This window comes from Penaeus japonicus, unplaced genomic scaffold (genome assembly GCF_977035675.1).
Source record: "Penaeus japonicus unplaced genomic scaffold, GWHDUDI00000001_assembly GWHDUDI00000040, whole genome shotgun sequence".
In the NCBI taxonomy this organism is placed as follows: Eukaryota; Metazoa; Arthropoda; class Malacostraca; order Decapoda; family Penaeidae; genus Penaeus; species Penaeus japonicus.
The window spans coordinates 9593296-9605795 of NW_028234442.1; the positions used below are offsets into that span (position 1 = coordinate 9593296).

The 12500-nt window shown below is 36.4% G+C and overlaps 2 protein-coding genes across 2 annotated transcripts in view; one reads left to right on the forward strand and one right to left on the reverse strand.

The window, feature by feature from the left end:
• The window catches only part of LOC147466884 (uncharacterized), a 7811-nt gene extending 112 nt beyond the window's left edge, over window positions 1-7699 (forward strand). The window contains exon 1 of the mRNA XM_086533739.1: window positions 1-7699. This exon is cut by the window's left edge and continues 112 nt beyond it. Within this exon, the coding sequence (XP_086389865.1) occupies window positions 1693-2421 (729 nt within the window). The 5' untranslated portion in view covers window positions 1-1692 and the 3' untranslated portion in view covers window positions 2422-7699.
• The window catches only part of LOC122255534 (uncharacterized), a 67677-nt gene that overhangs the window by 6688 nt on the left and 48489 nt on the right, over window positions 1-12500 (reverse strand). Inside the window, exons 4-5 of the mRNA XM_086533740.1 lie at window positions 11044-11168; window positions 9339-9477 (exon numbers count right to left, since the gene is read on the reverse strand). The gene's annotated coding sequence lies outside the window, so the exon portion shown is untranslated. The remainder of the gene's footprint in view (window positions 1-9338; window positions 9478-11043; window positions 11169-12500) is intronic.

Here is a 12500-nt window from a genome sequence, read left to right on the forward strand (position 1 = left end):
GTATCATTTACTTCCTGTAAGACTTTCTCCTGCATATTGTAATCAGGAGTATCCGTATGATTGCTATTTAAGTATCACTTAGTTTATATAACCTCATGTAAATTGTACAAAGGTTATGTAGTAGTGTAAAATAAGGATTATTATAAGAAAAACGGAAAATTGTAATCTACTGAGGTTACCCATTTCGGTATAACAGAAAACGTGCTGTCATACTATGTGTAAAATGAGTATCAGTAGCGGTATATTTGAAAGTCGATAGTTAACTAATGAAATGTGATAGTACCAATTGCATGGTGCTGGATAAGATATTTTAGGGTATTGATAACATTACGATAAATAGAGAATAGAACCAACGTTCTGTGCAAAATGGTGACGTGTCATGAATGATGTCACACAAAGGGACCTTTGTGGTCAAGTGAGGGGCGACCTCACAAAGACCTGGTTACGCCCAGAGCGAGGTGACATTAGGTGAGCCGAGGGGAATACGAGCAGGAGATTCTATCTGTCCTATCTGAGGTGAGAGTAGTGTAATTTATTTAATGACAGCGTAAGGGTATTTCAACAGGGTCAATATTGCAATTAATATAGAGAGGGATAATGGTGATAATTGGCATAAGGAAAGGAATATATAATAGGGAGACTTATACTGGTAAATCTTGCCTCAGACACCACCTGCCTCGCCTCTTGCCCCAGGCGCCATTTTCATCGCCATAAAGGTGACGTCCCCCCCATGACACGTTTACCAAATTAAACCCGCTATAAGTAAGTGCACTCATTTATGTTATGCCATTAATGGGAAACCACAAATTATTATAATAAAACATTGATAAAATTGTACTTAAAATTATGTATCATAATGTTACTGGTATTAATTATAAATAATAAATTTATTGTAAAAGTTTTATATCAACAGTGAAACTTAGATTTAACTTGGTATGTAAAACTTTTGTAAACTTATAGTGATAGATTATTATCAATCTTTAAACCTGTGACTATGGTAAATTTAATGAAAAACTTTTGATGTTATGTCTCACAGATGTTTGTGAGATTGTTGATTAATCTCTGTTACACGTTTCTAAAGTTAAGTTAATTCTCAGGAGCGGGTTCAAAGGCAGAGTTCAAAGGCAGATTTCAAAGACTGAGTCCTAAGGCTGAGTGTGGAGACTGAGTTCAAAGGCTGAGTTTAAGGCCAGAACTCCAGATCAGATGCTCAGGTCATGATTGCTCAAGACTAACACATCACTACCGACTCTCCACGAAGAAGAAAGAAGAATGAAGACAGAAATCTTCAGAGTGTGTCAGAGTGATTGCTATGAAAGATATGTATAAGAAGTTTATTTTTGTATGTGTCAAGTTATTATGTGATTTAATATACAGTTAAGGCATGATTAGCCTAGTTTCATTATAATTCCTCTCCACAGTAATTAAAACTGCAGGTGTAAACGGATAACCTTTAACACGTCACGTTACCAAGTAATTTTTATGTTAAAAGAGGTTATCCTGATAAAAATTACCTAATTAATTAATGCCCATACTGTCATCCTAGATATTTTGGGATATAAAAGAGAAATACCCATTCCCGGGAAAGAGGGCACTACACTAGTGGCTCATGCGGTGGAATTTTAAACTGCAGTTTAATTTACTGTGAAAGGAAAAATATTTTACTTGATAGAATTATAGAAGCTATCTAAAATGTCTGATGATGAAGTTACCATAAATCTTGGAGAGCCGCAAGGCAATCCTACAATTCAGGAAGTTCATATGGAGATAGGAACAATTCACAATGAAATTGCACTTATATTACGAAGGTTAGATGAGGCGACAATTCACAATGAAATTGCACTTATATTACGAAGGTTAGATGAGGAGACGAAAAAAAGAACAGAATTAGAGAGGGCTCTGAAGGACTTAACTTCTGAGGTTGCAACAAAACCTAATCTTAACCTAACAGGTCCAGTAACAAGTACCCCGACCCCTGTAAACCCATATTATAACAGTAATGACATTGAGAAACTATGTCTAAAAGATTTACATCATGTTGGGGCCCCTATGAATATAAAAGGTTTCGTAGATCAGATTAAACGCCTAGGATTCCCAGACGAACACTGTAAGAATATTGCACTCACTCGCATGGACAAGGAGCTGAGGTTGTTCATTGTAAGAGAAATGCAGAAATTCCCTAATGGTGGAACAATTGATGACATGAAGAACATTCTAAGTAGTCAGTTTAGTAGAAAATACAATGCTATAGACGCTTATAGGGAGTTATATAACTTATCATATCACTTGGATGATGACCCTCGGGCTTTTGTCAATCAGTTCATTGTGAAGTTTAGGACCATTCAGAGTTTTTTCCCAAACAACCCAGCACCAAACGAGGAAGATATCTTGCACGATTATGATGGAAAATCTTCCCGCTGAGATTAAGGCCGCAGTAAAAGTATGTGCTAGGAGGGGCATGGGTGATGATTTCCTGAGACAACTCGAGAAAGAGAGAGTATTTTGGAGGTTGAGAGTAAATAAAGTGGAAGTAAAAACAAAGGGAAATCCGAAATGGACTAGAGTGTGGGTTTGCGGTTGGTGTCAGGACGGAAGTAAGCATCTAAGAATAAACTGTCCATGTAAGCCAGAGGCCGGCAGTTGTTTTGATTGTTTGGCACCAAAACGAAGGAAAGGACATGCTGGATGTCCTGGGAGAAAGGACGCTGTCAGGAGGGATAGGAACAATAGTAATGAAGATATCTGAGAAACATATCCAGTTTATAAGACTCGTCAAAGGAGACTGAGAGTAAAGGATAATATAAACACAAAGGATGAATGGAAGGTAGTGTCAGTAAAAAAACAAGCTAGTGGAAGTAAGGTCTGCAGTATCAGACAAAGGATCAAAACCCCAGTAATAATGATTAATGTAAATGAAAAGCAACTTTCCGCTTTTGTTGATACAGGTTCATCTGCCACCCTAGTCAAAGCAAGTGCAATGAAGACCTTAGGTATTAATGATCAAATCAAGCCCTGTCAGATATTGTTGCATTCTGTTTCTAATCACTCACTTAAGATTATAGGAGAGGTAATGGTCCAGGTGATGATATCCAGGAAGGTATGTGTAAAACATAAACTAATTGTGGTGACGGATCATTACTTATCATCAAGTATTTTGTTGGGTGCAGATTTAATCGGGAGGTCCGAATTTGTGTGGAATGGTCACACTCAGGAATTATATTGGGGTGGACAGTATTACCAGGTTTGTGATAAGGCAGGCTTTTCGATCAGTAAAGTTAAGTTAAACAGGGAAGGGAAAGCAACTATAAAGGACAAAAATAAAGAACATAAATCAAACTGGCTACATGTTAATAGTAAAATCCTGTGTCCACCAGGAAAGATCACTTTTATTAGAATCACCAATGAACAGTTTAAAGCCAGTCAGATTGTCCATATAGAAAAGGATAAATCTGCAAGTCTTTCTTCGTTAAATCTGTTTAATGTGCCAAACAGTTGTTTTGTTGTTGACGAGAACGGAGGATTTGACATGCCAGTAATCAATTGTAAGAAAAGAACACTTAAAATCAATGCAGGGAAGCGCATAGCCAGATTCCACTCTATTGACTAAACCAATATCATTTACACTGAATATTGTGGTAATGAATTAGGCCCGAAGGCAAATGTTATCAGGAAGATCTTAGAAACGAACCCTACAACGGAAAATCCAGCACATCTGTGTCAGACACATAAAGGATTAATGCACTCAGAAGGACAGGGACTTACGAAGGAAGTGCACATTTTAAATTGTATAGTATGTAAGGGACCGCTCGCTGAAGCCCATGGTCAAGTAGTAACCCTTAACCGAATAGATAATAGTTTAATGCCATTTAGTGATAAAGCGACAGTTACAGGAGACAGGAGGACCAGACTAGCTAGCATAATTAAAAAGCTTGAATGGAGCCATTTAACAACTGAACAGATAAAGGAGCTCATGGATGTCATCCTGGATAGTAATCAGCTATTCATCCTTAATGAGAATGAGTTAGGTAGATTAAAAGTTTCAGAAGCCTATATCTCAACAGTTGACAACGAACCTGTTAGAATGCCTTTGTACAGACACCCGGAACAGGCAAAGAAGGTTATTGCCAAAATGATCCAGAACATGTTAGATCGGGAGATTATTGAGGACTTAACGGCATCTTATTTATCTCCCATAGTTTTAGTAAGTAAACCTGATGGATCAAAAAGAATGTGTATTGATTATAGAGGGCTTAACAAGAAAGTAAAACTTGATGTACACCCCTTACCCCATCTAGAGGAGCTAGTTGAAGAAAGTGCTGGAAGGAAATTCTACTGCACTCTAGATATGAAGGATGCATATTTCCAAGTTATGTTAGATGAGCCATTCAGAGACCTAACTACCATTTGGCTTATCTATCAGTCCCGCGGTATTTAGTCGTGTGATGCAAGAAGTGTTAGGTCCTTTATTCAAGAAGGGTTGGTGTAAAAATTATTTAGATGATGTGGTAATATGGGCTGACTCTTTCCGACAACTCGTGGACAGGTTAAGAGAAACATTCAAAAGATTGGAGGAACTTGGGATGAAGTTAAATTTGAGTAAATGTGACTTTGGTAAAAAGGAAATTAAATTCCTTGGCCATATTGTGTCGGAAAGGGGAGTGAGACCCAACAAGAAAAATGTGGAGGCAGTAAATAAGATGCCATCCCCTAAGAATGTCAAGCAGGTTAGACGTTTTATTGGGATGTGCAATTTTTATAGGAAGCACATCTCAGAATTTGCTTTAATCGATAGCCCTTTAATTAATTTAACCAGAAAAGATACTAAGTTCCATTGGTCATCTGAGTGTGAAAAGGCGTTCCTCCTCTTAAAGAAAAAGTTGGTAAGTGCACCTGTTTTGGTAAGGGCAGATCAAACTAAATAATTTGAGTTACATACAGATGCAAGTGACACCCAAATTGCTGGAGCATTAATGCAGGTTGAGGAGGATAAAAGTTTGAAACCCATTGGCTATTATTAAAAAAATTAAATGGCACAGAAAAGAAATATACTGTAACTGACAAAGAATCGTTAGCAATTGTCAATTCCTGTAGATTCTTCAATCATTATTTATGGTGTAAACCCTTTACCATAATTACAGATCACCAGCCTTTGACTACAATTTTTAAGAAAAGAACCAGCTGCCCTAGAATGTCTAGATATATTTTGGAAATGAGAGACTATGTATACCAATTCAAATATAAGAAAGGTGCCAAAAATACAGTGCCTGATACACTCAGCAGGCCGGTAGGAATAATTAAGGATAATTCACGAAATGCTTCCCAGTATAGAAATGATACACAATTCCTAGGGCTAACTAAAGACAAGATAAAGGAGGCTCAGAGAGGGGATAAGACCTGGAAGGGTAGAAGTCCCACATGGAGGGAGAGGTGCTTTTGAGCCTCCCACGAGGTACCATGAGAGGGTAGAAGTCCCGTATGGAGGGAGAGGACTGTAGTCTCTAATGAATGGGCAGCGTAGAAGCTAAGTTATGTCAAATCGAGCGCTCCCTAAACTTATGGGTGTGTATTTCACTATGTACAAGAGGACTGTTTTTTTTTTTTTTTTCTTCTTGAGATTTAGGGATTTCGGCAAAGTACAATCAAATTATTAGGGACATAGGATAAGGAGTTGTAAGGGAAGTGTCTACCTGAAGGTCTCCACCCAGGATACTTGATACCGGGAGGATCTGTTCAGAGCATTCCGAGCCAGGGTATTGTGTAACATTTCCAAATTAGCAGAATGAATGTTTGGTCATTATTCCCCAAATCTGTATCCTGGATTCTATATAGGGCGCGGGGAAGTTGACACGACCCCTCACATCTGTTAGGACCTGTCATCTTACATAAGTGAAACTCTCTGGACTAACTTACGTGGAGTCCCCCAGTATGTGTCCGACAGTACAGTACAAAGTTCAAAAGAGGCAGCATGCAGTCTTTACTACTTTCCAGCCTCCTCATAAAGAAAGGAAGGGTAGGAGTGATGGAAATGGTTGTTTAATGTCACTATGGTAGAAAAATCAGCTGAGGAGAGTGTAATCATGTTTGGTTAGAAGGACAACTGTTGTTATGTAGACGAATTTCGGTCTACCCAAACCCAAGGAGCGTGTAGTGACCGGGATGTTATGGAGAGGATTAATGACCGAAATCCGTCTAAGAAATTGAAATTGATGTGTTTTTCGCTATGTATGACCGAGGATATTGTCAATTTATGTAAGTAACCCTATGTATCATTTACTTCCTGTAAGACTTTCTCCTGCATATTGTAATCAGGAGTATCCATATGATTGCTATTTAAGTATCACTTAGTTTATATAACCTCATGTAAATTGTACAAAGGTTATGTAGTAGTGTAAAATAAGGATTATTATAAGAAAAACGGAAAATTGTAATCTACTGAGGTTACCCATTTCGGTATAACAGAAAACGTGCTGTCATACTACGTGAAAAATGAGTATCAGTAGCGGTATATTTGAAAGTCGATAGTTAACTAATGAAATGTGATAGTACCAATTGCATGGTGCTGGATAAGATATTTTAGGGTATTGATAACATTACGAAAATTAGAGAATAGAACCAACGTTCTGTGTAAAATGGTGACGTGTCACGAATGATGTCACACAAAGGGACCTTTGTGGTCAAGTGAGGGGCGACCGCACAAAGACCTGGTTACGCCCAGAGCGAGGTGACATTAGGCGAGCCGAGGGGAACACGAGCAGGAGATTCTATCTGTCCTATCTGAGGTGAGAGTAGTGTAAATTATTTAATGACAGCGTAAGGGTATTTCAACAGGGTCAATATTGTAATTAATATAGAGAGGGATAATGGTGATAATTGGCATAAGGAAAGGAATATATAATAGGGAGACTTATACTGGTAAATCTTGCCTCAGACACCACCTGCCTCGCCTCTTGCCCCAGGCGCCATTTTCATCGCCATAAGGGTGACTTCCCCCCCCCATGACACGTTTACCAAATTAAACCCGCTATAAGTAAGTGCACTCATTTATGTTATGCCATTAACCCATTGCAGACGGAGATAAATTTGCTTGCCCAGCCTCCAGGATAGGTTTTATTTTAGAGAGAGACCACTTGAAGCAATATAATTTAAAGCATCCCAATCTCTTTCAGTCATTCATTGCAAAACTAGAGCAGTTTTTGTGTTTTATTTTTTTGTGTGTTTTATTGAGTTTAGAGACTTATATGTGCCATATGACAGGCTCTATCAATGCTGCAGTTGACTAAAATTGTAGTATATTATCCATATTAGCTCATTATTTTCTTTATACTCAATGTGATAGAAGTATTACTGTTTTATGGGAGGACAAAAGGCAACTTTATTTTTTCGTATTTTTGTGCTGTCATGAACGAATACGAAACATATAACCACCTACAATAAAGATAACAAGAAGAGGTAGGGAAGAGGAATGAAACCTGTGCTTGTGACTGTGAGTGCCACAGTGAAAGGCATCCATATTGGCACAGGAGCACATTTTAGGCACTGGGTATGGATTGAGTCACTTTCCTCTTCTCGTTCTGCCTGCCAATCGTTCATCGGCGGTACTTTAGAGCAAGGGTTCATCAACTTAGTGTGTGCCATCGCTCTATAGAGACAGTGCTTGCTAGAGACCGTGGATGGGTGCCATTCAAGGCTCTCTCACCTGCTGGTGCTAGGAAAAAGTGGTGCCATCTAGGTTTTGGACGTTAAGCTTGCACGATATTACGGTAATTATAGTAATTAGGACTGCAGTAGCCATCATCACTCATTCCTTTTTCATAGCAAAATAAAATAGCACAGTGAGCCAAAATCCCCGAACGTCGTGTACGTCATGACGCCCTTCGTCAGGCCAAAGCTCCTACGTCATGTATGTCATGACACCCGTACGCAATGGGTTAATGGGAAACCACAAATTATTATAATAAAACATTGATAAAATTGTACTTAAAATTACGTATCATAATGTTACTGGTATTAATTATAAGTAATAAATTTATTGTAAAAGTTTTATATCAACAGTGAAACTTAGATTTAACTTGGTATGTAAAACTTTTGTAAACTTATGGTGATAGATTATTATCAATCTTTAAACCTGTGACTATGGTAAATTTAATGAAAAACTTTTGATGTTATGTCTCACAGATGTTAGTGAGATTGTTGATTAATCTCTGTTACACGTTCCTAAAGTTAAGTTAATTCTCAGGAGCGGGTTCAAAGGCGGAGTCCAAAGGCGGAGTTCAAAGGCGGAGTTCAAAGACTGATTTGAAGACTGAGTCCTAAGGCTGAGTGTGGAGAAGAAAGAAGAATGAAGACAGAAATCTTCAGAGTGTGTCAGAGTGATTGCTATGAAAGATATGTATAAGAAGTTTATTTTTGTATGTGTCAAGTTATTATGTGATTTAATATACAGTTAAGGCATGATTAGCCTAGTTTCATTATAATTCCTCTCCACAGTAATTAAAACTGCAGGTGTAAACGGATAACCTTTAACACGTCACGTTACCAAGTTATTTTTATGTTAAAAGAGGTTATCCTGATAAATATTACCCAATTAGCATCTCAATATACAATGATTCCTGTTGAGAGAAAAAAGTTAAAGGTTATCTATAAATCAACTATAATGATGAAATATATACTTAGTGTTTCTGAGTTACAACAATATGATAGAAAACACGGATTAACTGATTATCATTCTTGAATTAAGGAAAAATCTTATTTCAAGATCTTGTTCCTGGGAATATATGAATATAATACTAATATAAATATATAAAATATAAAATTAAAATAATTCATTTAAATTCCTATATAGAATATTCAATTTGGCGACTCTGCATGGTAAAATCTTGGTTACTGATGACCACAAACAATTATTTTAAGTCCATATTCTAACTTATTGTACCTAACAAATAAAAGAAAAGATAACTATCACCCTTCTATAGCTAAGAATAATTGATCAGGAAAGGTTAAATCAGCTTTTTCACTAAGCTGTATATTACAAAATAAAATGGTCTGAAAAAGAAAATAAATATATATACACACAGTCAAAGTATAATGTTTTAGCGCTTTTCTCGCGGTCGCTAAAGTTTTGAAAATGACATCATAAGTAAAGGTAAAGATTAGACTGTAATTCCATTTCAGAAATAGATATAATGTACAAAAAAAGGTTTAAAGTCGAATAAAATAATCGGGCGTGTTGATATAAGCGATAAACAAATGCAAAAAAATATGAAATATGAGGAATGCGATTTTTTTTTTCAGAACGGAGCTCCCTATCATTCAGACAATATAACTAATTAAACACGTACCTGCTTGGAGATCACTGGTATATGCAGGTAAGGAGTTTCCAGGCTGTGCTGTCTTTCTCCGCCGACTTTCAGATGGTGTGTGTCTTTTTTATTCAAACGTTGACTTGTTGTCACCTTTCTCTGCTTTCTCCGACCACGTCTGCAATAAGAGTAATTATTATAGCATTATCACTGTATAACATGAGAATTCAACTGGGCTTTATAATTCGGTACTTGTGGGATATCGAAAATGAAATGAAAGACTTCTCAACTCCTGACAACAATCAACAACAAAAACAAAGAAGATGTTAAACTAAGGGACACAGCCCACAGAAAAGATAGAAGGGAGGAGGTGGTGTTGGCCCGCCTCGGGATAAATGCCACTAGAATGACCCACCTTACTCCCTACATAGATAAAAAAAAAATCCCTTCTCAATGCCTACCATACAATCAATAAATCATATAATAACAGCATACCACACACACACACACACACACACACACACACACACACACACACACACACACACACACACACACACACAAACAAAAACAAAAAAAAAAAAAAAAAAAAAAAAAAAAAAAAAAAAAAAAAAAAAAAATCCAACTTTCCAACAAACATGACAAAATGCACATGGAAAAAAAACAATCTTTCCATTATATCTAACTGTACTGTAACTCTAAATAATGCTAACCTATAGTAGCAACAAGTAAAATTCATTTTTTCACTAAGGTAATGAAAGCTGTAGATTACGAAATAAAAAGGGCAGAAAAAAGAAAAAAAGAAAAGAAAAAAGAAAAAAGAAAAAAAAAAAGGAAAAAAAAAGAAAAATATATATATACACAGTCGAAGGGAAAAGTTTCAGCGCTTTTCTCGCGGTCCCTAAAGTTTTGAATAAGACATCATAAGCAAAGGTAAAGATTAAACTACGATTAGGTTTAAAGTCAAAATCAAATAATCGGCCGCGTTGATATTAGCATCTAACAAATGAAAAAGAAATGAAGAATGAGAATAGTTTTTTTTTTCCAGAACGGAGCTCCCTATCATACAGACAAATAAAACTTAGATGCTTGTTGTTTTGACTGATTGGTGTGGAATCTGCCAGATCTAAATACAATCGACAGCTGTTGCATTTGATGAAACACGAGTAATGCAATCGCTGTACGATTTCCCTCTCCAGTAGGCGAAATAATTTTTTTGCGGGTCAGATTAGCTAGTGAGAGCGCTTCTCAGAAAAAAAAATAACTTCCCAATATACAATGATTCTCGTTGAGAAAAAATAAAGGTTATCTATAAATCAACTATACTGATGAAATATATAATGAGTGTTTCTGAGTTAGAACAATTTGATAGAAAATACGGAACGACTTATTATCATTCTTGAATTAAAAATCTCATTTCAAGAGCTTGTTCCCGAGTATATATGAATATAATAATAATAATATAAATATATAAGATATAAATATAAGATAACTAATTTAATATATTATATATAACATTCACTTTAGGGACTATGCATAATAAAATCTTAGTTACTGATGACCACAAACAATTAATGTAAGTCCATATTCGTCTGGGCTAGAAAGGGGATTAGAAAAATCCCTTGTATAAATTAGACCGATGAGGGGAAACAAATGAAGAAATTCACTATTTAGATATAAGAACGCAGTGAAGAGATATTCCAAACAAATGAACGTAAATAATATTTAAAAGTTAAACACGTACCTGCTAGGAGATCCGTGGTATATCCAATGCACACTATATTTTGTCGACACTGAAGTACAGACTGCACAATGGAAATTGTGGGTCCCCTCGCTGTTGCATGCACGCATGCGCACTTTCGCGCCGCCCTAGAAAAGAGGAGGAGCATATAATGGGCGTGTCTCTGTGTGTGTGTGTGTGTGTGTGTGTGTGTGTGTGTGTGTGTGTGTGTGTGTGTGTGTGTGTGTGTGTGTGTGTATATATATATGATGAAAATATATACATATACATTTGTAAGTGCATCTGTGTATTTAAGTATGTAAGCGTAATACAAAGCGAGGGGGCGGAGCGAAGGGGCGGAGCGAGCGAATGCGAGTTCTTTGTACGTGTGTATGCATGTATGTATGGGCAGAGGAAAAAAGTTGAAAATTATAAAACGAAAAATGAACATGATGGTGGTGAATGTTATAGGGATGATCATATTAACAATTGAAATACAAATGATGATTAACAATTTATGGGCAATAATGATAACAATATTGATGATAGTGATAATAGTAAAGAAAAAAATGCAGCGAAAATAATATACGATATTGCTATCAACATTGCCATTTTTGTGATCATTATCACTATCGCAATTTTATGTTTCTTTCATATTACTATGATCATCATTCTCGTTATTATTATGATTAAAAATATGATCATTTTCATTATCATTATCGTTACTTCTGTTATCATTACTATTTTTGTTAATTATCACATTGTTATCAATATCATTGTTATTATTATTATCATATTACCATCATTATCATCTTCATCATTGCCATTATTACCATCATCATTAACATTTTAAATTATATAATTAAACTATTGTTATCATTATTATTATAATTATGCTTATCATTATTATCACTCATGAACTTACTCACTCATTAACTCATTTACTCATGCATTCACTCACTAATTCTTTCACTCATCCATTCACTCTCACTCATTCATCCATTCACTCACTCACTCATCCATTCACTCGCTCACTCATTCATTCACTCGCTCACTCACTCATCTATTCACTTGCTCACTCACTCATCTATTCACTCGCTCACTCACGAATCCATTCACTTGCTGACTCACTCATCTATTCACTCGCTCACTCACTCACGAATCCATTCACTCGCTCACTCACGAATCTATTCACTCGCTCTCACTCATTCATCCATTCACTCGCTCTCACTCATTCATCCATTCACTCGCTCACTCACTCTAACCCATTCACTCTCTCTTATTCATCCATTCACTCGCTCACTCACTCTTACCCATTCACTCTCTCATTTATCCCTTCACTCTCTCTTATTCATCCATTCACTCGCTCACTCTCTCTTATTCTTCCATTCACTCTCATTCATCCATTCACTCGCTCACTCACTCTTACCCATTCACTCTCTCATTCATCCCTTCACTCTCTCTTATTCATCCATTCACTC